The 27,271-nt window shown below is 41.8% G+C and overlaps 2 protein-coding genes across 7 annotated transcripts in view; one reads left to right on the top strand and one right to left on the bottom strand.

Moving 5' to 3' along the window:
- The first annotated feature begins 1,343 nt into the window (after positions 1-1,343).
- On the top strand, positions 1,344-15,906 carry cbx1 (chromobox 1). 2 transcript variants are annotated; one of them, XM_062957017.1, is made up of 6 exons: positions 1,344-1,631; positions 2,625-2,753; positions 10,790-10,960; positions 12,152-12,329; positions 13,673-13,767; positions 14,384-15,906. In XM_062957017.1, exons 3-6 carry the CDS (start codon positions 10,809-10,811, stop codon positions 14,526-14,528), a joined length of 570 nt encoding a protein of 189 aa, XP_062813087.1. In that variant the 5' UTR covers positions 1,344-1,631; positions 2,625-2,753; positions 10,790-10,808; the 3' UTR covers positions 14,529-15,906. The 2 variants fall into 2 exon arrangements, with proteins under 2 accessions (XP_062813087.1, XP_062813086.1); XM_062957016.1 differs by lacking the exon at positions 2,625-2,753 and having other exon boundaries at positions 1,345-1,631.
- A 2,831-nt stretch (positions 15,907-18,737) lies between these two features.
- nfe2l1 (NFE2 like bZIP transcription factor 1) overlaps positions 18,738-27,271 on the bottom strand; it is a 29,992-nt gene continuing 21,458 nt past the window's right edge. For 3 of the 5 annotated variants that reach the window (XM_003222613.4, XM_016994615.2, XM_016994618.2), the window contains 4 exons: positions 24,790-25,005; positions 23,445-23,534; positions 22,616-22,777; positions 18,738-22,008 (listed from right to left, as the gene is read on the bottom strand). In XM_003222613.4, the coding sequence (XP_003222661.1) occupies positions 20,680-22,008; positions 22,616-22,777; positions 23,445-23,534; positions 24,790-25,005 (1,797 nt within the window). In that variant the 3' untranslated portion in view covers positions 18,738-20,679. Of the gene's footprint in view, positions 22,009-22,615; positions 22,778-23,444; positions 23,535-24,789; positions 25,006-25,179; positions 27,242-27,271 lie in introns of those variants that run through there. The other 2 variants (XM_016994617.2, XM_016994616.2) reach the window with 2 other exon arrangements.

Genomic DNA, 27,271 nt, shown 5'->3' on the forward strand with positions numbered 1-27,271 from the left:
ATTATTATGATGATTTTATGGCACTTAATGTTTGCCTTTCATGCTGTGAGCCACCCTGAGTCCCCATGGGGAAATAGGGTGGGATAGAAATAAAGTTTTACTTACAGTACTTACTTAGGTCCCTTCCACACAGCCCTATATCCCAGAATACCAAGGCAGAAAATCCCACATTATCTGAGTGTGGACTCAGATAACCCAGTTTAAAACATATATTGTGGGATTTTCTGACTTAATATTCTGGGATATAGGGCTGCATGGAACAGCCCTATATAACTCAGAATATCAAGGCAGAAATTCACACAATATCTGCTTTGAACTAGGTTATCTGAGTCCACACTCAGATAACGTGGGATTTTCTGCCTTGATATTCTAGGATATAGGGCTGAGTGGAAGGGCCCCGGCTGTGCACTCAGGTAACCCAGTTCAAAGTAGATATTGTGGGATTTTCTGCCTTGATATCTGGGATATAGGGCTGTGTGGAAGGGCCCTGGGTTGCTTTGAGTTTTCTAGACTGTATGGCTATGTTCCAGAAGCATTTTCGTTTCACCCACATCTATGGCAGGCATTCTCAGAGGTTGTGAGGTATACAGTATTGGAAATTAGGCAAGGGAAGTTTATATGTCTGTGGAAGATCCAGGGTGGGAGAAAGAACTTTTGTCCGTTGGAAACAAGTGTGAATGTTGCAATTAATCACCTTGATTAGCAGTGAAAATTTAATACTGGTAGCCAATATTTTAAAAACTCTAAAATCAGGACAGTAAATAAAGAACAACACTCTGAAAACGGGGGAAATCCAGACATGAAACAATCAGGGCTAGCTAACACCTCCAAACAAAGGATTCCCCCAGGCAGGAAACAGCCAGGCCCTGAAGCTGCAAGGCTTTTCAATGCGACCAAGGTGATTGATTGCAACATTCACACTTGTTTCCAACAGACAAAAGTTCTTTCTCCCACCCAGGATCTTCCACAGACATATAAACTTCCCTTGCCTAATTTCCAATACTGTATACCTCACAACCTCTGCAGATGCCTGCCATAGATGTGGGCGAAACGTTAGGAGAGAATGCTTCTGGAACATGGCCATCCAGCCCGGAAAACTCACAGCAACACAAAGTAGAAAATGCTGGATTTTATTCAGCTGTGTGGAAGGAGCCTTACAAAGAAAATACATTTTTTATGAACAAGAAAAGAGCCCAAGGAAACCCGGAAATAGACGCTATAAATGCGGATGGGTTGTCTCTATTAAAAGTCTATGGGACGAAGGAAATGGCGGGGTGGGGGGCTGGGGAAGACGATGATATCCGGTCCCAGAATGCCGCGGGCGGGTAGCGGGCTGGGCGGGAGGGAGAAGATTGGGGGCCATCGAAGGTTGAGCCGCGCATGCGCCTTGCGCCTCGGCGGGTAGAGGGGTTGCAAGGACTCTTTTGTTTGGCGGAGGCGGATCGAACGCGGACCGCCACTCGCTCTCTTGGTCTCTCTCTTTTGCCGTCCATTCCTGGAGTCTGAAGGGTTTCCGCCTTGTGCGCGCTCTTCGCTCGGCCTCCAGCCGCTTCGTCGTGGTGGTGGCGGCGGCTGTGGTTGTTGTTTTAAATCACCGTTCGCCGCACGCTTCTTTGGTGGGGCTTTCTCAGGTAATAAGGACCGAGGGATGCGAGGGGAAGGGGCGGCTGAGGCACTTCAGGGCTGGGCGGCCATATTGGGGGTGGGCCCAAGGGGGGGAATGTGTGCGAAAACGCGGGAAGGAACTCTTCGGTTTGGAGAAGGAAAGAAACTAATCCCCTGCTTAGGTTTCCTGAGGCAGCTTTTCTGCGGGGAAAGTGCCTCATAGCGACTCATCTCTCATAGAGGAGACAGCAAAGTGTGGTGGGAAATATGTACATGAAACAGATGAGAAGTATGCAGGGTTTCCAGCTCAGTGTGAACAGCGAGGGGCGTGTGTTTTTGTTGGTGTTATTTTGAGAGATCTGAAAGGCCTTTGAGGCCCCTTCCACGCAGCTGAATAAAATCGCACAATTATCTGCTTTGAACTGGAATATATGGCTGTGTGGACGCAGGGCCCTTCCAGACAGCCATATGACCCAGAATATAAAGGCAGAAAATCCCACGATATGTGCATTGAAGTGAAATATATGGCTGCGTGGACTCAGGGCCCTTCCACACAGCCCTATAACCCAGAATATCAAGGCAGAAAATCCCACAATATTTTTGAACTGGTTTATTTGAGTCCACACTGCCGTATATTCCAGTTCAAAGCAGATAATACGGGATTCTATTCAGCCTCAGATATTCAAGTTTGAAACATATTGTAGGTTATTCTGCCTTGATATTCTGGGTTGTAGGACTGTGTGGAAGGGCCCTGAATGAATATGTAATGATGAGGAGCTAAAAAAAAAAGTTGTGTGTGAAAGATGAGGGGAAGAAATATGCTGGATGTCCTTGCAAGTGATGCCCATGTGAAGAGAAAGGGGTGTGTTTGTGTAGGAAAGAGGTGTTTTTATCGGGCTGAATATTCCTTGCCAGAAGTGTTTGGGGTTTTGGAGTACAGTACTTGCTAAAGTCCCAAAGGGATTTTGGTATTTAATAATTTATTTAATTTTTGTTGTTTTTCTTTTACAATGCCGTAGCATCATATACAGTAGAGCAAGTATGGGCAAACATCTGTTAGGAATTGTGAGAGTTGACGTCCAAATCACCTGGAGGGCTGAAGTTTGCCCATGACTGCAGTAGAGTTTCCTTGTGGAGAGAAAAAGCAGGTATAAATAACAACAACAATAATAATAAATACAGGTCGTCCAAAAGTTACGAAGATAGGTTCTGTAAGTTTATTCCTAAGTTGAATTTGTAAATTGGTATATTTTTCAGTATAACTCCAGCTCTGTGTGTGTGTGTGTGTGTAGTACACATACACACTCCCCAAGTGGCCAGCTTCTGGTCAAAGGAAATTTATTATAATGCCAAGTTTTTAACTTTGTGGGTTTTTTAAATACATTATATCTGTATTCTCAATTTGCTGCTGATTATATATATATATATATATATATATATATATATATATATATATATATATATATAGAAAGAGAGAGAGAGCAAAATGAAAATGAACAAAATCCGGCTACCAGTATTAAAGAAAACTCTAAAATTGGGACAGTAAATAAGAACAAAACTGAAAAACAGGAATTTCAGACAGGAAACAATTAGGGCAATTTAATCACTGCTCAACAAAGGATTCCCCCAGGCAGGAAGCAGCCAGGCTTTGAAGCTGCAAGGATATTCAGTGCTAATCAAGGTGATTAATTGCAACATTCACACTTGCCTCAAACAGACAAGAATTCATTCTCCCAACTGGACATTCCAGAGAGATATAAACCCCACTTGCCTAGTTTCCAACAAACCTCTGAAGATGCCTGCCATAGATGTGGACGAAACGTCAGGACAGAATGCTTTTGGAACATGGCCATATAGCCTGGAAAACTCACAGCAATCCATAAATAAAATCTTTGGAAAGCATAGGGAAAAATTAACCCCCCTGTGATGTTTGGCCCCTGTTCAAAAGATTTCACCTCACTTCCTGTCCCTATGATCACTGGATTTTAAACATTTGGCTTGTTGTGGAATCAAGGATTGGTGAGTGCTTCAGGGGAGACACCTTTCCACTGTGATAACTCTTCCAGGAATGAATTTCCCTTCCTAGAGATAGATTTCTCTCACTTCTGTTGTGTCACCCCCCCCCCCCCCTCTTTACTAGGAGTCATTTGTAAGTCGGATATTTGTAATTCGAGGACTGCCTGTATATAGAGCATTACATTATGTATCAAATCTTCTCAAAAAATTATTAAAACATCGGATGCCTTTGTGACTTTGGGCCCATCCTGCACATCATGAGGTGTCTTGGAGATGGGACCTAAATCTAAGCATGAAATTCATACAAGTTTCCTAAACGTCATATACTGGGTGTTTGAAAAATAACTCCCTAGTTTTAAGTATAAATACATTAAAACTAGGGAGTGTATGTATAGCCGGATAGTTTTATGCAATGTTTCTTTAAATAACTGTGTGCCTGCAAAAAAAAAAATGGGTATATTGAACTACTGTAGAGTCTCGCTTATCCAACATAAATGGGCCGGCAGAACGTTGAATAAGCAAAAATGTTGGATAATAAGGAATTAAGAGCCTATTAAACATCAAATTACATTATGATTTTACAAATTAAGCACCAAAAGATGTTTTACAACAAATAGACAGAAAAAGCAGTTCAATACATGGTAACATTATGTAATAATTACTGTATTTACGAATTTAGCACCAAAACATCGCAATGTATTGAAAACATTGACTACAAAAACTGACTACTAAAAGGTAGACTGCGTTGGATAATACAGAATGTTGGATAAGCGAAGGTTGGCTAAATGAGACTACTGTATTTTAAATCAGAAATGTTCCTCACTCAGTCACCCTTGTGAACAATTTTGGATATTGGTGTATTAATTGGAATTCTAGATAAGGGATGCTCAATCTCCACAATAAATATGTGCATGAAATGCAGAGGAAATAGGGCACATGGATGCTGGATTTCTAAGTTACAATAGATGCCTGTGTGAAGAGAGAGGTATGTGTGTCTGGGAATCTAAAAGGCTGAATATCCTTTTTAGTGTTTGGGATTTTGGATTTTAGTATACTTGCATATACATCATGGGGTGCCTTAGAAATGGAACCCAAGTCTTAAGCATGAAATTCATTTATGTTTCATAAACATGCACGCACCCTGAAGGTAATTGTATGCATTTTTAAACAAAATTGTACCCACAAAACAAAAATAAATGTTCCCTCTCTTAATCACCCATGTGGATGGTTTTGGATGTCGGGTGTATTGTAGAAATTCTGGATAAGGGATGCTCAACCTACATTGAGGATTGTTAGAAGGAATTGATTTTGCATATGTGTGTATAGGGTGGGCTGAATGTCACAGCAGAGTTTTGGTATTTAATAATTCCATATTCTGTTTTTAGTTTACAATACCATAGCATCATATACAAAATATATGGGACATTACATTACATATAAGATCTCAAAAAGCGTTTTCAAAAAGTTATTAAAACATCAGACGCCTTTGTGACTTTTGGCCCACCTTTTACATTGTGATGTATCTTGGAGATGCAGCCCAAATAAACATCATATACTCAGAGCCTGAATATAATTGTATACAATTTTAAAATGAAACAGAAAGCAAAGATTTCAGTAATTCAGCTACCCATGTGGATGGACAACTTTGGATTCTAGTGTACTGTATTTTGCAATTCCAAATAAGGATGATGAATTACATTGATATTGTTACAAGGAAGTTAATTCACATGTGTTTATATATAATATGTGGGAAGTTTTTAAATTTTAGTGTATTCTGGAATTTTGGATCAGGGATGCTAATTAAAAATGGTGGGAAAATTATTACTAACAGAAATTGAGAAAAAGTGCAGACGATATGCATTCTTTTGGTATAAAATTCAATTTTCCAAGCCCAGAACCCAAGTGATTTAATAATATTTCGATAGTTTTGATCTGTACATAATCTACTCATAGGTAGCAATGTGCGGACACTTAAAACTAATTTTTTAAAGAAAATGGATTTAGTACCTTTTGGAAACAAACTCCACATAAATAATATATAGGAAGTTTTCTTTTCATAAATGGTATGAAATACAGAGATTGTGGATTGTATCTCCTAATACGTATTTGGGGAGTGATGTTGGCAGAGTATTGCACCGAATATTTTATAAAGAACATTATTTCAAAGTTAAGGAGTGGGATGGTGAAAGTCCTGGAATATTTGTAAAAGTGAGGCTGTGATTATTTTTTAAAGAGTGTAATAGAGTCCCTGTGTACAATGTTTTTCTTAAGGTATGAAGAAATAGGATTAGGAGGGATGAGCTTGTTGTGTGGATCTTGCTTCAGTACAGAGCTAATAAAAGTGAAGTACTGTATAGTGATAGTGTGAGATGGTTCTCAAACAGTGTATTGTGGAAGTGATGGGGAGGCATTGCTCTGTCTTTCCAGAAGATCACCCCTATGGAAGTTGGACTAGGTCTACACAGCTAAACAATGTTATTTGAACTGCATTTTATGGTCAGCGTAGACTCACATAATGCAGTTCAAACTTAATCTTTTGGCCATTTCTCGTTGAGATAGCAGAACATTTTACCAAAGGGTAAAAATTCAAAACAGAGACGTGTTCCTGGGAAGGAACCAGTTGCACAATGATATTTAGTGTTTGAACTGATTTAGTTCAACTATGTCATATACAGATATAAAATTTGCATGCCCCGGTAATTTGTAAAAATGCTAGTTTCTGGTGTGCACACTGCACACAGAGGATGGAGCTGCTTGCAGATGATATTCCTTATCAGAACAGAGTGTTGTACTGTATAGGCAAAATACATTGGGAGGCCTACATGGAAATGTATGTGTGTAGCTCAAGGAGATAATACAGTTATGTGTGGTGGGCAACAGAATTTTAGGTCTCTATAACATGCTGTAAAAACGAAACATAGGTGGGAGAAGCCAAGTATAAGACTATATCAGCAAAACTAATTTACTACACTTGTACCCTACTGTTCTTCCAACGAACTCAGTGTTCCACTTTATCCTTTCTGTAAACATGTGAGATAGTAATTCTTCTAACATCACCTGTAGTTTTCATGACTGCTAGGAGTTGAGTCTAGGTTTCCTCAGTCCTACACCCAGTTCACTATATCACTCTGAAGTATGTTGGTACACCTACTTATCTTGTTGTGCCTGGCGTCCTCTGTAATGTAAAAGAGTGTGACTTGGCTGAGGTAACACCATAGGTTCCCATAGCTGAACGGGGATTTGAACCCTGGTCTCTCAATGTCTTAGTCTAATAATGCACTGTACCACACTGGTAGACCCACATACACACTGCCAGGAATGATGATAAGAAGCAGTATTTAAAGCTCATTCAGTTATTCTAGTGAACATCCTTCTTTTTACAACTTTGTATAATACTGTTCTATTTCTAGGAACTACATTTTACCTTTCAATGCTAATTGATATTTTGGGGATTATGTATAATAAATGGTAAAATAGGAACAACCATAAAATGCAATATATTTACCACCTCAGAATGCAGACTATAAAAACAGGCATTTCCACTAAAAAAAAACCCTCAATAATCAGATAAGCAAGAATTCTTCAAAGTGCCTTGGTTCTGCGCTCATCAAAAAGTAGTCTATTATATGCTGCTTGCTTGTGTGGGAAATGTATAAAAATTACTGACTTTGAAATCCCTTTTCTCTTCTAAAATAACCAGGCTTAAAATGAAAGCTAAATGCAAACAGTCTCTCAAAACTGAACTTACAGACCTCCTTGCAAAGGTGAAAGGTTTTTCTTTGTAAAGAATAAACCAAGCAAAATAAATTTCTGAATCAAAACTAGAACACAATAATAGTATGTTGTATGGCTTCTTACTGTGGACCAGGGACAGGCAAGCATTGTTTTGTGTTGATAATTTCTTCTCCTTTTCTACACTTACACCTGTTAATTAACTGATCTCTGTAGGTAGCTTAGGTTCAGAAGTATAATTGTAAATGTTTATCATTCAGCAAAGGATATGGACACATAGAAAACTAATCTGTCTAACTGCCGTATTGTTGTCAGCCATTTCTTTTATATGGTACTAGGTACTTTTTCTGGGAATCATTTAATTACCACTAAATTGTATACAATTGTTTAATCAAAATTCCTGCAGATTGGGTTTAGATGTTTTTAAGAAGGCTTCAAAAGAGTTGGCATTTTAACAATAAATAATCACCTCACAGCATCTTGAGATGTGTCCCCTTCATTCCAAGTTTCTATTAGATGTTCTTCAGTTTGTGCATTTTTAGTATCACAGTTGGGAACAGAAATGCTGGTAATACAGCCTCTCAGGCCTGTATTAATGTATTTTGCCCTGAGAGGTGAGCTGGAGTCTATAGAATGTGGAATGCAATGCTGAATCAAAAGTTACTAGTAATGAGAAAGAAACAACATGAGGTTTAGTATCATGTGCAGGAGGCTGGGCTGGATGGCTCTTGTGGTCTCTTTCAACTCTGTGGTTCTATGATTTGTCTCAATTTTGGGAAGAAAAGCAAAGACTGGCGCCAGAATAATAATAATAATAATAATAATATTTCTTGCCCGCCTCTCCTCACAGCTCGAGGCTGGTTACAGCATTACTAAAACATAAACACATATTCATGTTAAAGCACTCCATGAAGTATACATATTAAAACATATAAAGTGTTCCCTCACTTATTGCGGGGGGTTAGGTTCCAGGACTACCCGCAATAAGTGAAAATCCGCGAAGTAGGGACACTATATTTATTTTAATATTTATACATTATTTTAGTAGTCATACACTATTTTAATTCTTTATCAACCAATCGTGTGTTGATAAATCGCCTCCTTCGTATGGCCTGCATGTAACCCTCGTAGTCTTTCCAAGTAATCCATATGATCGTCCAACTCTCTTCTCTTTGGGGGGAAAAGATAACGAGTATGTTACAACCGCTATGTCTGGTGGGAATACATTCCTGAACTTACCATGGAACCAGGAAACCCATGAGTAACAGTGAGCTCTGTTAAAATGAATGACTACCATAGAGTTGCCCTAGAGGACCTAGAAAATTCCTGTCCTCTCCAGGAAGACTGTGGTAAGCATACCATAATATCATTGGGAAGACCTAGAAAATTCCTAGTGAGGACTTACTTTTCCACTGTGGGTAGATGAAACTTGCAGATATTGGTCCAGGGTGTGGGAATCATACTTTGTCATATTGTGCACCTGCTTTTCTGTATGTGTCATGCTTCTTAAGCAGTTTGGGCAGGAGGGAGAGCAATATTTCTCTTAATAGGGAGGAAAGAAGGACAATTCCCCCCCCCACCGCCCCTGCCCCCCATTTTTTCCATCTGAGGTAGAAGCTTTGAAAGCAAGAATCTGGTTCTTAATTATTGCAGCCCCTCCTCTTGCATAATGCACAAAGATTGATGCATGACCAGTCATTGATGCTGTGATACCAGAGAGAGCCTGTCTGGGTGTGGGGAAATGTAGGGGTGTGTGAAATGAGGCAGAGAGATGTATGTGGACTTGTGAGCCCCAGATGAGCAGCATTTGGTTGCCCACCCTAGATTAAATTAAATTAAATTTAAAATTATACATAATCCTGGTAGATGACAAAGTAAGTAAAACCAATTGAAATGACAAAGCCTCGTGCGATCTGTATCTTGTTTACAGTTTCTTAACAAGTTGCACACAGAGAAGATCTTTTAGAGACCATGGGCAATTTTAGAACATTATCTCAAGACCATTGTAATCCTCAGAATTTTTCTTTTTAAAAATACCTATATTTAAAACCAATAGGAAATCTGTGCAGACTACAAAGGGAAGAGTTTTGGAACAAATCTCAAAATATTAGAATTTATCCAGCTGGTTGTGCAGCTTCAAATTAGGAATAGGGTTTATTGCATTTAGAAGTGCCAGCCTATCATTCTGCTGCATCTTTGTTCTTATGCATATATCAATCTAATCAGCTCAGGCCTTGAGGGATCCTGAATCTTGGAACTGCTATGAAACCATGCACAATTATATTTTGGAAACAGACATGAGCATGCTATTTCAAAGTTTCTCTGGAAGGAATTTTGAAAACTGGTTGGATCCAAGTAAACTGCATATAGTTCCCATTATTATTGTAGTGATACCATAATACTCAGTCTTGATTGAGCTCCCATAACTACCTGCACTGAGAAGTCATAAAGAGCTCTGATCTTTCAATCCTAATAATTTGGGAGGCAAGCCAGAACAGTTTGAGATTTGTGAAAGCATGCTTTTCAGAAATTTCCCCCTTTCAATTGCTATTCATTGGCCTTTTGCTCACTCTCCTCAACCATCGTTCACTGCAAACAAGGCCCTTTCCTCTTAAACCCTGGCTGTGCTTGATGGCTTTTATCCGATACCCAACAGACACAAGCGCATCCTCCTACTGAGAGATTCTTTGCCTCCAGGAGGCCAGCCGGGTTTTCTTATTCTGGTAGATTGCAACTTCCATTTCCAGAAGAAGCAAGCTGTTTAATGTTCCTGCTTTCTGAGTGCCTTTGTGGTGATCCACAACTTGTGAATACCTTTCCCCTCTACTACTGTGTTTACCATATAATCAGATACATTGATTTTGGTTTTCAAAATAGGAGCAGCATTATGGTGGGAAAGAGATTATGCTTGCTTTCTGCAAATCCTGTTGCTTTTTGGGAGGAACAACTGGTTGCAACCCCTAAACATTCTTATTTGGAACAAAGAAATCTGGCTCTGGGAGATGTTGTTGACTTGTGTTGAGCAAGTGTGTCCAATTGTAGATGGTGTACCTATCTGTCTCACGATCTGCGGTGGTAAGGAACATCATTAATTACATTTTAGTGCAGTGGTGTTTTGAGGAGATAAAGTAGAGGGGCTGATTCAAACATGAGCTGTATTGGCATTGTATGGTGAGATGTTGTAGCCATTGCTTTATTATCTGGCTTGCATCCTGTTTGTGACAAACTCAAGCATAACTCCACTTTGTGCTTGTGTACAACTCTACCACTGTACATCTTCCACTAATACATCTTTGAATTGACATGGTTCACTTTAAAATGTTACAATAAAACAATGAATTTTAATTATTGGAGAGGTTGTTCCAACTAGTACTAGCAGTTACTCTTTTACGATCTGCATTTTCCATCTTCATGTCTGTCTGCTTGTCTCTAACAGCCTCCTTTAAACTGCAAAAATGGCGACCACAATGGGAAAAAAACAAAACAAGAAGAAAGTGGAGGAGGTCCTAGAAGAAGAAGAGGAAGAATATGTAGTGGAGAAGGTCCTTGATAGACGGGTGGTAAAAGGCAAAGTGGAGTATCTACTGAAGTGGAAAGGCTTTTCAGAGTAAGGCTTCACCCCAGAAGGTGTTCTGTATTACTTTTGTGATTGTTTAAACAACTTAGTTGATGCTGTTTTTGTGTTGGTGAAAACTTAAGTCCTACAAAGTAATACCAAAGTCTATTTCACTTCCCCTTTCAATTTGCCAGCATGGCCTCAGTGCAATGTATTAACTTTTTCAGAACTAGTTTAGGTCTTTGGAGCCCCTGGTGGCACAGCAGGTTAAACTGCTGAACTTGCTGACTGAAAGGTTAGCGATTCAAAACCGAGAAGTGGGGGTGAGCTTCCACTGTTAGCCCCAGCTTCCACCAATCTAGCAGTTGAAAACCTGCAAATATGAGTAGATGAATAGGTAATTCTGACACGAAGGTAACTCATGCAGTCCTGCTGGCCATATGGCCTTGAAGGCCACATAACCTACGGATAACGCTGGGTCTTCAGCTTAGAAATGAAGATGAGCACCAACCCTCAGAGTTGGCCATGACTAGACTTAATATTGGGGGAAAAACCTTTACCTTTATTGGGCTTTAGAGGATAGTAGTCCATTATTTGAATGTGCTCTTGCAAGTGTTAGGTGATGCTAAAAATGGGTGCATTCTTTAAAACTGTCTTGGAGCACCTCTGCTTGAATCTCAGACTAGTTGGTGCTGGAGAGTGATTCTACATATCTAACTAAAGTGTTTTTAGTCAACCTCAAAAGGACAGTGTGGCCTTATGCACATTCCTCAAACCTATCCTCAAGGGTGCATGTGTAAAAACCTGTGTTCTTCGCCTTTCCTCCTTTTTCCAAATAATTTTTTTCTAAAGCCATCTCATGAGACCAAGTTTGAAATAAAAAATTAACAGCTGAAATCTTGGTTGCTTGGCTCTGACCCATGTGCCCCCTTCTCTCTAGATAGTTTAACTTGAGACTAGTGGAATACACTAAGTTACATTCTCATGTTTTGGAGCTTTGGGTAGTTGACCTGCTTCTGCACTTCCAAAAAGTTTCCACAGAAATCGCAGCAATGTCAGGATTCCAGTAGGAACTTTCCCTCTTGCTCCCAGAGAAACTCATTACTGTTGACTCGCATCAGGAATGTTGAGATTAATGATCAAACCCACTTTTTCTAATACTGCCAAATGATATAGGCATAAACCTAACTGCAAAATCTGGGTTGTGTAGTTCTCTGCCTAACAAGAGTTGCATGGTTGCAGTGAAGATAATACTTGGGAGCCAGAGGAGAACCTCGATTGCCCCGACCTCATTGCGGAGTTCCTGCAGTCCCAGAAAACGGCACATGAGAGTGAGAAATCGGAAGGAAGCAAACGCAAGGCTGAATCAGACTCTGAGGATAGAGGCGAGGAAAGCAGACCAAAGAAGAAGCGAGAAGAGGTAAGGGAGAGTCATTCTGTGGCCCACTGGGGAAAAGTACATGGCAGCACTGGTTTTGTGTGCGTGTGTCCTATTTCAATACTTCCAATTAGCTGAAATTTTAAAAAAGTTTAAAATCACAAAATAAATATAATAAATTTTTAAAAATCTATGTTGTGGAACATGGATAATTCTGAACAGTTTTTAATACCTTAGTGATTCCCTTCAGGAATATAGCAATTACTAGCTGTTTGTTATACCACTTAGTTTCCTACCAGTTGAGTTGGTTTCTTCAGCTCCACTATGCATTCTGTAAGATGGAGTTATATGTGCTTTACCAGGTTTTAGGATACACCCAATACTTTTTGGTGTGCATGCAGACTACATTGGTCCTGGAAGGCTGCAATTCAGATATTTCCTCTATGCAATGCCATTGTTTTTTTTTTTTTAAAGGGTGGGAGAAGTTGCTTAGCACTAGATTGCAAAACAGACTTCCATGGATTGCTCTTTGCAAGTCTAAATAAGTAGTTCTCAACCTTCGGTCATCCAGCTGTTTTGGACTTCATCTCCCACAATTTCTAACGGCTGGTAAGATGGCTGAGATTTCTGGAAGTTGAAGTCCAAAACCCCTGGAGAATCAGGTTGGGAACAACTGGTCTAAATTAAAACTCCTTTTGAATATAGAGGGATTTTTTTGTTCTACTATTTATATTTGCTGTATTTCCTTTTTTTAAGATAATTATTTGGGGTGGTTAAGAAATAGCCAGAGTTCACAGCATTTGGTATGCAAAATTCTTCAGATGTTCAGTTGCTTTTTTCCTTGCTGCTTCCATCATACTTTTTGGCTTACACTTTTTAAAACCCACCCTTTGGCTATTAGTTTTTTCAACATTTCTATTCTGCTTATATCTTAATTAGCTTCCTTTTCTCACACAGTTCATGTTTCCAATGTATTTGCCTGCTTTCCTCCTTTGTTTTCGCTCTTCCCCTTCCTCTTTGCTCCTTTTCTTTAAATGTACTTCCTTCCAAATGGACTTCCTTTGGAATCTTCATTCCAAAGAGGGAAGTCCAAAAACACACACACAGCAGGCATCATATTTCTTTTTATTAGTTGGGCAGCCCAACTCTGGGGTTATATTAGGTTTATTTTGCGTTAGCAAATGGCAAAGGGTTATTCAACCTCATCTTGTAAAGCAGGAGTGAGATTTGGGGCTGCAATTTCCAGTAGCCATATCCAGAATAGCCCACGGTGGGGATGCTGGGAGTCTGGTCCCAGAAGCACCTGAAGGTTAACACAACTTCACAATTGTAAGTCACACCTTTTGGCAGTTGTTGCAAACATTCCTGTTTCTTTCTTTCTTCAGTCTGAAAAGCCTCGTGGTTTTTCAAGAGGGTTTGAGCCAGAACGGATCATTGGTGCTACAGATTCCAGTGGAGAGCTCATGTTTCTAATGAAATGGTATGTCTGTTCCCAAATATTTGAGTTTCTCTTGTTTACCATAAAGTGCTATGCCATCAGAGTCCTGAAGTTAAACTTCTGGAGAGTGAAATGGGCAACCATGAGATCATATGAGTTGGTTTCTTGGTCCAGATTGTCCATTACTGCTTTTCATTATGAAGAGCATTAATATAACTCACTTGCAGATCTTGGCAATAATACGTTCCTTCCAACAAGTATATTAATAGCAAATTCTTTGTACAGTAAAGATCTGGAATAGCGATTACTTATAATGGTTAGGGCTGCAATTCACTACTTTTTAGATCAATGTAATTGGGTTTCTGTTTCTAATTCTTTAACTGAGCTCTGAATCAGTGTGAACAATGAAATTATTATATTTCTTACCTGCCTCTCCTCGTGGCAGGTTACAGCATAAGGAATGTAAGTAACTCTGACACTAAAAAAAGTATTTGCTGCCAAATGTAATGTGCAGCAGCAAAAGGTGCGCTCTTTATGCTGCTGCACATTACATTCAGCAGCTTTGTCTGCACTTTGAAAGAATATTTTAATAGTAGACATGAACCTTCATTCCTTGTCCCCCAATATATCCCAGTTACTTTTCCACTCGTCTCTGCAGGAAGAACTCGGATGAAGCCGATCTAGTCCCTGCCAAGGAAGCCAACATCAAGTGCCCGCAAGTGGTCATCTCGTTCTATGAGGAGCGGCTGACATGGCACTCCTACCCCTCAGAGGATGATGACAAGAAAGACGACAAGAACTAACAGGCCCGCCCTCCTCGCTCTTTCCCTCTGCCCGACTTTTGTATTGAAACATCAGACTTTGGGTGTGAACATAAATGAGAGGAAGCGGAGAGGTTCCTGGCTGGGAAAGATGCCCGCTGTAGAAACCGGACAATTTCTGTGCCCTCAACTGTTCCATATGGCAGTGCACTTGCCCGCCTGCCTGCCTTCCTTCATTATATTTACATGGGGAAGGGAGGAGGGGAGAATGGGCGAATGTTTCCAAGCTTGCTCCTTGCTTGGGGAATGAAGCAAATTCATGCAAGACAAAGCCTGAGGGCTGCACTGGCTGCCAAAGGGACAGCAGGTGAAGGCTGCCTGTTCTTTGTGAAGACCATCTCTGTGATTTCACAGCCTTCCACCCCATATAGTGTTAACTGCGTTTTTACAGTTTAGCATGTGCGTAGATTTCTTTTATTTCTTTTTGGCTATACTTGGTGTATTGTTGGGATGGTAAGGGAGGGTGCATCCTGATTGATTTGGGGGTGGGGAGTGGTTTACAGCATTGTATATCCACAGACACAGTGTTTAGAAAAACCCAAGCCACAGACATGAGTAAACTTTGGTCCTCCAGGTGTTTTACACTTCAAACTCCCACAATTCCTAACACCGGTAGGCTGTTAGGAATTGTGGGAGTTGGAAGTCCAAAACACCTGGAGGGTCCAAGTTTGCCCATGTCTGCTGTTAAATGAATTTAGATTACTTTTAACTAAAATGCTAGTGCAAATGTGTTGAAGTGTAAACATGATCACATGACGCTGAAACCATTAATGCAGCCGGCTCCAGGAATTGTCACCCTAAAATTAAGAAGAAAGGGCTTCCTTGGGTATTTTAATAAAGTGAAAGCAGTCATCTCCCAAATGTAATTATTTTTCCCATTTCCACTGCATTATGGTTTCTATTTTGCCCTCCGTCCATCAATTTGGGAGTCCTGCCTAATTTTTATTTTCCTGTATGTAGGTTAATTTGAGAATCAATGTATTGGAAGCAGGGGAGAAAAGTAGGTTGAAACTTACCTCTACAGCACAGTGGATTTAAAATGCTGAGCAAATAGCTATCTTCCGATCAGATTTGGGCATTAGTGATTGTTTCCTTGCTCTGGTCCTCTATGATTTCATTTTTAATACAGGAGATTTTTGTTTTTCATAGGGTATCATTTTGCTGAACCTTAGCAAACCATCAACTCTTCCTCTTTCACAGGACAGTATGTACGTAGAAATGTATTGTACAAACCTTTTTAAAAAAAATAAAAGCATGTGTTTTAGGTTCCTGTGAAAATGTTGTCTAAAACTTTAAAGTGTTTCAATTTTAACTTCATACTGAGCTGTCTTTTTGCCTCAATAAAAACTTTAGATTTATAGCCCTAGGCTTCATTTTTCCTTTTCCTCTGGTGAGAGGCTTTCTTTGTAAATTTTTCAGAAACTGAAGCGGTGTAGCCAGGATTTGGTAAGTGAGATGATGTTTTCCTGGTACTAAAAACACATTTTGCAAATGTCAACCCTAAGAAGCTGGAGGGGAACATAGTTGGCTGATCTTGCTATTAAATGCAGCTATATGCTGCAAAATCAGAATACTGGGATCAGTGCATCTTAGATCAGTGCATGTTGTCTCATTCCCGCTCCCTGCCCCATTTTGTTAGCAGATATTGCATGGCTGTGTAATGGAGAGATTGTTCATGCACTAGTTCCTTTCTACACCACTGCTGTTGCTCTGTGGATTTGTGGGTTTATCTTAACACTTCTACTGGAGGTAGCCAGAGACTAAACGAGGGAATTCTCAAGTTTATGTGCCAGTTATGACAAAACAACACATGTAATTAAAACCTGATAGAATGAACAACCAGAAAAGAGGCCACATTCTGTGTTAAATGGTAAAAATAGAGATGGTCTTTATAATACAACTCTGGAATAGAACTTCTAGTGCCAGGTTTTAGAGAAATTTTTGTTCCCTATTGGTCATGACCTTGGATAGTTTCAACAAATGCTTTTATTGCGTGGGAAGATATCTATAGGAGCAAGTAGTCCTTTAGCTTGTTTTAATCTTCCAACTATTCTCTACTTCAGTTTGTCAAAAAAAATTAGACTAAAATGCTGATATCCCTTCAGCAGAAAAGGCTGTTTAAACATGCATTTAGTTTACTTGCTTTGTTCTTAAAAGCTGAAAATATGTCTGGCCAATGAATATCAAAGCAGGCCATAATCATTCCCATGGTGCAGAATAGAAACAGTCTTGGGAAAGTCTGTATATGGGACTCAAGGCTAGCAAAGCCTGAAAAATAAAATGAGCATTACAGACCTCTGTAGTCTAGTAGTGCCATTCCTTTTTAAAAAAGAAAATGGGCCAGAGTTAATTTATCCCACACTCGGCAGATAACATCTTTCCTGCAGCCTTTTTCCTCATTTTATCTGTGCCCTTCCTTATGCAGAAGGAAAACAATAATCCACAGGGGAAGAGAAATCACCCAGTCCGAACAATTCTGCTAAGGCTGCATCTCCTTGTTTAAAAATAGACAGTTTTTAATTCCAACCATTTAAATAGAGGTTTTTTTTGTAATGTTATGATTGAAGTGACCTCCCTTTGATCTCTAATCACTGGCATACAAAATTATTTTTCTCATAGAAATATTTCTTAGTAAAGAATAGGCAGTCACTCACCCTGATGGACATGTGAATACTCGAGTGTCCATTAGTGCCAGTCGTGCCAGGCAAAGGTAAGGGCCTATAGTAGCAACAAATCAGCATTTGCAGGGGTCTATGTTCCTTTCCTCAGCTATAAACCCACTCTAGCACACAATGTCCTCCATTCTGATGTTTTAAGCTACAAACACTACTACGTTTCACTTGTGACTTAGCTGGTTGAAACCCTGCAGAACATTCCTTTAAGGGGAAAGATCACAGCGCTGGCTTCTAAAGTCCAAAAAACACCTTTTGGCCCCAAATGCCTCTCAATACCTTCTAGGTGGCAATGTCATTATGTTTTAGGCCCTGATGGGGTCTTTTCTACAAGAAGTAATCAAAAATTCAACAGCTGGTTATGTCCTGTTAAAGTGTTTCCATGGCCTAAAACAACTGAAGTGGATGGTTAAAAACTTGGCAAAAATCATCCCTCACACTTCCAATGGATGTATAAGGGCATTTAGATGACGTGCAGCTGAAAATTCCTGGAAGTGCAACAATATATGGCTGTTATGAATTGTGCAGTCCAATGAGTTGTCCTCACTGGTATCAATGTCTAAAGAATGCACAGAGCCCCTATTGTAGTTGCTCAAGGGATCAACTCGAGTTAGAAAACAGCCAACCCATACAACCCATACTACCAAGAATTACTTGCCCAGGAAATCCTATGAAGTTCATCTCTGTCTAGCCTATGACAGTTGCCCACCCAATATACACAACCTTTTTACGTGTACTAATCTCTTCCCCAGTGAGTGCCCCAAATCTTCTACATCTTTTATTCCATTAATTATAAATGATCTGACCAACTGAGAACATGCACCTTCACTCCAGAACTTGTTCTGAGCATTTTGAACGAGGTACCTTATATACCTGCCATTATGCTTTACATTCAGACCCATTTCAAAAAACCTTATTATAGAACGATGGACAAATGAACAATTGTATTTTACACAACACTATCAATACCACACGTGATTCGACACTGGTGATCAAGTTATCTCTGGGTAAGTCTCCTTCCACTGCCCATTTGGAACAGAATTCGGTGACATTTTCACCATGCCCTGAAAGGTATTGATCCTCAATAGATTCACTCAGAGAGGAGAAAGCCAGTTAAAAAAGCAGTAGTGGTCAACATCCCATCATAATGTGATGTGAAAACACAAGCAGCCCAAATCAACATACAAAAAGCTGCAAATTTATTTAAATTAAATGCAAAAGATGCAACCCTATGTTCCCAGGAATATTAGAAGATAGCCTTGAAAATAATAAAAAGTTTCATAGGGGTATGTTTTATTAGTGGATGGGCAATGCTGTGTTCATTCTTTTGGCCAACTGGACATTAATAATTCTGTTCATGACCAAAGCTGGTAGCGATTTTCAAAGCCATTACCAAAATTTGCCCCATAGATTATATCAAATTGCTGTGAAGCCAGGTTGGGCAATAAGCAAGTACCTCTTGAGTTCTGTTTGCAACTGTTGGATTCTTGTCTTTTAAATAAAGATACAAAACAATTGCTGAAATAGTGAATAAGCCATTTTATTTTTGTCCTGTGCTCACACACTCTCTCTCGTTCTCTCTCTCTCTCTCCTTTTCCATAACAGGTCATTGAAACCACCCAAAGGAAAACCTCAAAGGAAAATATAAATTAACACATGCACACATCAGGGCTCCATCCTAACCATCCAGCAACCAGCTCCAGCTCCAACACATTTTGTGCTTCAAGTTTCACACTGACAAGTCACAGGAGCAACAGAGGTGCAAGAGGATCAAACAATAGCTTACTCCCCCACCCACCCACATGCTTTTCTCTACAAGAAATCATGGCCTTCGGAAAGCAAGATCTATGGAACATCTGACTACAAAATTGCCCTCTGCTGGACAAGCAAGGCCTCATGCCCCCCACAACCGGCCGGAGGACGCCCGTCTCAGTGCTCTGCTCTCACACGCCATCACATACACAGGACTAACTGGCTGGGGAAAAAACCAAAGCCATTAGCTCATCATCAATTGCTGGTAAGGTCGGTAATACTCCCAGCTGTGCTATACTGCAAGTGAACAGTTCCGAGGAGGACTGCCTCGGAGCTTGAGGCCAGCTGTGTTCAAGGCACTACCCTCACCCTTCGCCTTATTTTTAAAAGGGGGTGGGGGAGGAGGGGAAAGTTGGAATGACATCCAAGGACAAAAGGGAAGCCAGCTGTGGAATCACAGTTAACACATTTTGAGTCTTTTATGGCAGAAAAAACGTTCAGCAGCTTTGATCATCTCCCTTCCTTCTCACATGCATATTACAAGTTCATCCTACAGCCCTACAGGGGAAAGGGGATGTAACGCAGGAGCACAGAATCCTAAAAAAAAATAAATTAAAGTCAAAGTGCCCATTAAGAAAGGGGCATGCCACAGATGGCTATTCTCTCAATACAACATGCCCGCTTTATGGGAACAAAACCCATTGTGCTATAGACCAAGTGGCAATGACCACAAACCATCAGACTTCCACCTTGCAAACTCTCAACGAGGTGAAGGCACAACCTTTTCACCTGACATGTTTATCTCTTGTCACCTAAAGCAATTCTCGCCAAGCCAACCAGTGGGAAAAGACAGCATTGTAGCATGCAGTTTTACCATGCACCATCTGGTAATGCATCTAGATGGTGGCCTAGCTCCTCACTGTGGGCAGTGACATGCTTAGTGAGTTTTCAATTGGTGAGGAGAGGGGTTGGTGGGAAGGCGCATCACCACGCAATTCATTAACCCTCTCCAGTCTCGCCTTCCAAACACATATAGCAGATGCTAAAGTCTCCCCAAAAGGCTATACTCCTTGAATACAAATCTTGCTGTCCTTCAAACTGGAAAGGGTTAAGAATCATCTTTCTTCCTACCCTGTTAAAATAAACAATGTCAAGGGTCCACCTGTAGTAGCTCAGACAGTACAGACCTAGGAAGGGATGAAGTCATGGCATTCAATCGTTTCCAAACTGCACACAACTGATGTCAAAACTGGTTCTAAAAATAATAAAACCAGCTACCTGAAGTATCCACATTTTGGAATTCAAAGGAAAAAAAATCTGAAGCCTGCTCAACCCAGTTAACCATTTCTCCTTAGAAACAAGAGCCAGCTTTAACAATTCATTATTTTCTATCCTTTGCTGAAACTCACCCCCCTCCCCACACACATATTATGCCAGCTAGTTCCCCCCCTCCCACAACGTTCAACAACAGGTTCTAGGCTGCTGGGGGCACAGGTCTTTCCCAACATGCTTTGCTTTTCTGCCTCCCGAGACATGTAGGCCCCCCGCCCTGCAGTCCGCTCCTATACACTGACTGGCAGCTATCATGGTTTGAGAAGATATATTGGATACGAAGGCAGGAAAGTTCCTTCAAATTCTTCTGGGCTCAGCCCTCCTCCAGGATGTAGTTTCAGCAAGTTCTGCACTCTCTTGCTGACATTCAGTATCTCTCACTTCCTCCTGTCTTTCTGCTTTCTCTCTTGACGCCTGCCCTGCTGTTCAGCCAGGGAGCGTGGTATTAGGATAACGCTGCCATCGCTGGCGTGCTGGAGGGCATACTGATTTGGGGAATAGGGCTGGCCATTCTCATCGCGCAGGCGGCCAAACACTTCCTGGTAAAGGCTCTGCACCTTCTGCTTCATCTGGCGGATGGACCTGAGGAACTCCACCTTCTCCCTGAGCAGCTTTGACTTGTCTCTCTGCAAATCATCCACATCCCGTTCCAGGTTGAGGATCGTGTCCAGCTTTCTCTTACGGCAATTCTGAGCAGCCATCTTGTTCTTGCCCCGCCTCCTGATATCCCGAATCAGACTCAGCTGGGCTTCGCTTAATTGGTATTTGGACAGGAGTTCATTGAATTCCTCCACAGGCAAGTTGATGATCTTCTCATTGGAAAAGGGGATCTTCATGGCTCGGGCTCGGTGTTCATCTCGGCTCACCTGCTTATCCAGAAAGTCAGCCTGCTTGTCCTTGGAGCTCTTCTTGCCCATGCTGGCTGGCTCCGGCTCATCGGCTTCTAAGGTCCTGGGGACCATGTTGTAAGTGTGGTTGTGGCCCACATGCTCCAGATAAGGCAGATACTGCAGCTGAGAAGGATTTTGGTAGCTCATCCGACAGAATTTGTTGTATTCTGGCTGATACCCAACAGCTCCTTCAGCATCTTCAAAATCCACATTTTCGGAATCTGAGTTGTAGCCCACAGCACCTTCCTCAGAAAAGGAGGAAGAGGCTGAGGAAGAAGAAGAGGATGATGAGGACGACGAAGCTTCTGAGCTGCTGAGAGAAGCAGGGCTGTGGCTTGAATCCAAGGAGAGCCCTGAGTCGGAGTCAAACTCCTCTTCCAGGCGGGAGGCCTGCACTGGGTTGAAGCCTTCTTCAATAGCCAAGTCCATCAAACTGATCTCGTCTAACATGGCTTCATCCAAAAGTCCTCCAAGAGGATCGGGAAGTTCAGATTCAGATGTTTCATTAACGGTGGCGTTCAACTGGGGAGGAAAGAAGATGCCACTCAGGTTGGTAGAGCCAAATGTGGTGTTAAAACCAGTAGAATTGTCAGGGACCAGCTGCAACAAAGCTGAATTGCCAGACATAGAGATGCTCTCAATCTCGGAGTGGAACAGGGAAGGGAAGTCTTGCCCACAGCTGCCCAGGGAAGCCTGATGCAGGCTAACATTCTGGTTGATGGGGGTGGATGGAGCAAGGCTGTAGTTGGCTGTTAGGAGGTCACCTGTGCTATTGTACAGGTTCTCTGAAGCCGCTGTGCTGTTCACCTCCATACCCTGAAAGAGAAACTGATATTTTCAGATTCTAAACATTTCCCTTATATTCATTCATGAACAAAGCAAGATACAAAGAGACAGGGGCATCAACAGTAAATACCTCCCACTCTAAAACTGTAACTATGTGACGTTAGGTACATTATGGAACTTCACTTGTCTTAAATGCACGCAATATTAGAATAAAAGCCTTCTGAAAACGTATCAGGAATTCCACTCTCTGACAATAAAGTACAATGCTTACTGACAATCACTGTCCATCTGTCAAGAAACCCACAACCAGGTCTGCCAGGCATTTTCACAAAAGGCTATGACACACATCAGTCCAATGCTTCTGTGTCTTATCTGTCTGTCTCTTTCTTTCCACCCAACTTGTTATTGGCAAAAAAACCCCCACATATATGGGATACTTCTTGATGAGAAAGCCTTTAAGATGTTACAATCTAAGTGCTGGAATGAGGTGGCTACACAATCAATGCAACATTTTTTTCACTGAAAAGGCCTGCATTGCTTACATGAAGCAAACAGAAGGAGGACAAAGATAGAGTAAACCCACCTTGGAACACAGGACAAGCAATGGTGGGTCAGAAAAAAATAACCTCCTCCTCACCTGTGTTTCCATGATAGACATGAGGTCCTGCCACTGTTGCTCCAGATCAAAGGGCAGCCCCGTCTCAGTCAGAAGCGGAGACAGGAGCCCATCTGGCACAACGGGTGGCCCGTTCTCTCCAGGCAGCGTTTCCGTTAGGCTGGGGGCATCTGCAGCTGGAAACTGAAGCAAAGCACGGTTAGTTCACAATTGCAAAGTGTCAGAAGGCAACAACAAATCAATGCTCACTCCTTTCTAGTTATGAATCTTGCATGCTTGAATCACTGGTGTGACTTTCACAGCCACACCAAGCTTCCTTGTATCTAGAGTTATTGGAGACTTCTGGTCTGTAAGGCTGGTTTGGCAATGAAGCCAATTGTCTAAAAAGGTGGTGAGATCTGCTTCTCTGGACATCTTCAAAAAGTGGCTGGACAGGTTCCTGCTGGAGATGCTTTGCCTGGAAATCCTGCATCGAGCACGGTTTGGACTCAATGTCCCTTACATCCCCTTCCCACTAAATGATTATATGACTTTATAACACTGGGGAAGGTTGTGAAGTTGTGCTGTCAGCACCTCTCTTTCCTGGCCCTATGCTTTCTTAATTTCAAAGGATCTACCCAGTTCAGTCTGCTAAATTTCTCACCCTCGAGCAGACAAGGCCTTGGGTTTTTCCACAATCAGCTCACAAGGTATTGTTGGACATTTCCCTCAGAGCAGAACCCACGTGACAAGGTTATTGCAAGGGCATCTGATTAAGTTTGTTGAGCCAATTTCTGTAATAAAAACATTCTGCAAAATGACCAAAGCTAAGCAATACATCTTCATTTTCCAAGCACCTATATACACCAACCTCCGAATTCTCTCCAAAGGGAAATGTTGCCTCCAACAGCCTAAGGCACTCCTCCAAGGACAAAGCCGTTTGGTCCTCAACCCCAGGCACCTGGAAGAGGCAAAGAGAGGCATTGTATTGTTCTATGGCAGCATTGAAATTCATCTTTTAATATGAAATAGCAGCACAGGTTCCCCAGAATTTTACGGTTTTTATTATTTTGCCCCCTTTTTTCTTCACTACATTATTTTAAGTACCAATAATACTCCCAGCATGATAATTCCACATTGCAATACAGACCCTGTTTCTATTCAAAAGCCAATAATCCAGTCCAATCCAGTCTGAAACAGGGCTGTCAATTTATGAATCTAGCCAAGATAGTTTTGCTAAAACTATTCTCAACGTTTTACAACCACCTCCTTTCATTTTCATCCCTAATTCTCAATACTCCTGATCCCCAATTGCCTCTCTTTGGCCTTGGCCTCTCCTGCCTTTTTCTCAGCAAAAGAAAGTGACCAAACTCTGGCAAAAATCCAAAGGCTGCAATCAAGCCACATCTCCTAGAGTCAAATCTAATCAGATGGAAATGCTCTTGGTGCAGAATTAGAGGCATCCCAGAAGCAGAGGGAAAGAGCATGGCTTGCAACGGCTGCTTCCATAAGGATGCCTTCTGAGCACCATGCGATTTGTGAACTGGACCAACCACTCCAGAAGCTGTTAACCTGCCCAGCCTTGTTATACAGAAAGGGATACAAAGCAACCCTTCCAATGCAGCCAGTGCAGCATTTTAACAGAGGAAAGTGGTGGGACTGGCAATGGCCCAAACACTCAGGAGACCTGTGGTGGCCAGCTGCAGGAATCTCACAGCCACCCACAGAATTAAGATGCTATTTGCTTTGATTGGTTTTTGCAGCCAACTGTGAAGAATCAGGGTGGGTTAATATACAAGAAAGAGTTACATAGAAAAATCCAGAGATAAAACCCATAGCGAGACAGACAAACAGTAACAACTGCGGAGACCGCCTTATCCTCAAAGAGAAGGGACAAAAAGGTAAGGCAGGACACTGAAAAAAGAGCAGAGGATGGTTGCTGGTTTATTGGAAAGGACCATCTATGTCCGAGGAGGAATTCTCTCCAGAGCTTTGGAAGACATTTGCTAGCAATGCAGCCTCTCTCTGCCCTCACTTTTCCCCTTGAGAAATGAATCTTTCATTCTAAGATCTGCCAATCAGAGAAATCTGAAGGTCTCTCTTCTCTGCTGTTGGGCAGCTAGGGAGAACAGTCTCAGAATACTGAGAAAAGAAGCTGGCCTACCCCACCCAATGTACCTTTCTTTCTCATTGTTTTTTGTTGTTGTCTATTTTACCTGTGCAGGGAAGCTCTCCCCTGTCTCGCCATCCACTAGCAAGGCCCTGTCAGCGATGTTGACCCCTCTGTTCCTCCAGCCATCCCCACACTCCTCCCCGCTGTTTGGTTCTTTGTCCACTTCGTTCTCTTTCTGGCGGTGACTGTAGTCAAAAACCTCACGCCCAGCTCCAAGGTCAATATCCTGTCTCCACAGGATGTCAATTAAATCAATGTCCTGAAAGGGAAAAAAGGGGGACTATGATTCATACATTCTTCAGCAGTCTCTTCTCTGAAAGATGCCCTTGCCTGTAAAACCTATAGCTGGAACTCCAGACCCCCAACATCCAAGCACCACCATAACTTCAGCCTCCCTGTGATGAACATCCCATTACTGTCTGACCCCACTCACCTCCAAGTGCCGCGCTTCATTTCGAGTAGGGTGCGGCCCCACCTCTCTGGCTCCTTTTCTGGACCACCCCTGTTGCCGGGGTGGTCCAGACACCTTCCCCACACCTACAGCCATTCTGTACTGGGAGCTTGCCAAGAGCGGCTCTGCAAAGAGGCTGCTCCGGGGCACAGACCGGGAACTCCATGAACAGCAACAGAGCTGTCTCCTCCTCACTGCCCATGCTACGCAGCAGTGTTCACTCTGTCCAGGCAGGAGGAAGTCTGCAGCTTTAACCGCTCAGACGGCTGGGTGGCTGGCTGGCTGGGCGAGGGAGGGAGGGGAGGGCCAATTGTCATTCTGGATTGCTGCTCCATAGCGGCTTGCATCAGCCTGTGGTGCCATTCTAGGTATTTGCATAAAGGGGTGGGGATTCTCTGCATTTTCAGCCACCTGATGCAACTGGAGAACCCGGCCTGCCATGCGTGCAAAGCCTTGCCAGCTCTCCTTGCTCCAGACAGCCTTTCTGACTACTTTAACCAGCCCTTCAGACTAAAAGCAACCGCCCTCCAAATGTACCCTAAAAAAATCTCCCTCTTCCAACCACAAAGCTGTGTCCAGCCCTCATAAGCACCAGACAGGCATTTTCCTCTGGAATGCCACCTCCCGTTAAACACCCTCCTCCCCCACACAATATCCTCACATTCTTCCTCTGCAAGGCAGGCCTCTCCCAAAGCCAACCCACCCTCCGGCTATATTTATATTTGCACACTGCAGGAGTGTGTTCCTTTCAACCAGGCCCAGCCCTTGATCTGCCATCCACAGGGAGATGTCTCTCTATCCCAGGGCACACAAACATTTTTCTTCCTTTTAATGTTCCAAGAAAGCTTACAATAGTCACTGGCCTCAACTTGAGGCCCCACCCCTCTGCATTCCCAATTTCATAGATATATCCTTCCATGTACATTCAAAAAACTCCCATTCAATCTCTACATTATATAGAGATAACAAAGAGAACCAGAATTCAGAATGCCAGGTGTATTCATTGTCCTGATTTTTACAGATACGAACCTAACAAAGTTAGGTTATCTTTTCAGAACTTACAGAATAGAAAACCAAACAGTGCTGATTTGCCCTCATCCCTACCCATTCAATGTCAGAGAAATAGCTGTTCCATCTAGCTATGCTATTCAGAATTATTCTCTTGTCTCTAGCACCTCTATGCTGAGTGTTAAATTCTGGTGTCATTCAATTACCTACTAAATATTTCAGCCCCAACTGACAGAACAGTATCTACCCTTACTACTTCTTCTAAATCCCACTGTACTACAAGGACCAAGATATTTACAGACCCAACTGGATCATACCTCCTTCTTCTGTTCTGCTATTAACCTCATTTACTAATAACGACACTAGGCAGTCCCTGCTCCTACCTGAGAAGACAATTCTTCTTCCATGGGGAATCTGATCTAAATGGGTATCTTTACTAAGAACAACTCTGTCCTCAACCATTTTCCTGTGATACCCAAATGCCCACAGAAAGCAGAAACTCTACTCTAGACTGCAGTTTTATTTATTTATTCCCATTTACGTCTTGAGGTGATGTGATGATGTAGAAGGACCTTTTTGCACACCGCACCATTGCCTCCTTACCAAAGGGCCCGCCTCTACTTGCCCTATCTTCTATGGTGCAGCAGACCAGGAAACCTGTATGAATCAATGACAGCATGACTCTTTTCCAATGGTACTATCCAATCATCTCAAAAAATATTCTCCTACAGTAAACCTCTCCCTAGTTTCCTCCTCCTCCTCTCTTTGTCGACAAGGATCACTTAACACAAACACACATCATTCTAGACACTACTCTTTCCATAACCAAAGAAAGGCAGCCATAAAATTGAGAACTGTGCCTACTGCACTTAACTCTTCCTAAATTAATTTGTATTGGTGAGCTCCATTCCCCCCTTCTCTCACAGCCTGCACCTTATCAAACAAGTATCAAAATTCTTGCCCACTGCAGATCCTTTTAAGTACACGGTGGCTGGTGGGGAGAGATAGATGTGGCTAATCTAAAGCAGGCAGGCAGGCAAAAGTGGTGAGAAAAGGGTTAAAAGGA

This window comes from Anolis carolinensis, chromosome 6 (assembly GCF_035594765.1).
Source record: "Anolis carolinensis isolate JA03-04 chromosome 6, rAnoCar3.1.pri, whole genome shotgun sequence".
Classification (NCBI taxonomy): Eukaryota; Metazoa; Chordata; class Lepidosauria; order Squamata; family Dactyloidae; genus Anolis; species Anolis carolinensis.

Bases quoted from the DNA above. Each gene is read 5' to 3' on its own strand.
- cbx1 (XM_062957017.1), top strand. From the start codon at position 10,809: ATGGCGACCACAATGGGAAAAAAACAAAACAAGAAGAAAGTGGAGGAG. The intron at 10,961-12,151 runs GTAAGGCTTCAC...GCATGGTTGCAG, and splicing joins AAGTGGAAAGGCTTTTCAGA to TGAAGATAATACTTGGGAGC. The intron at 12,330-13,672 runs GTAAGGGAGAGT...TTCTTTCTTCAG, and splicing joins CAAAGAAGAAGCGAGAAGAG to TCTGAAAAGCCTCGTGGTTT.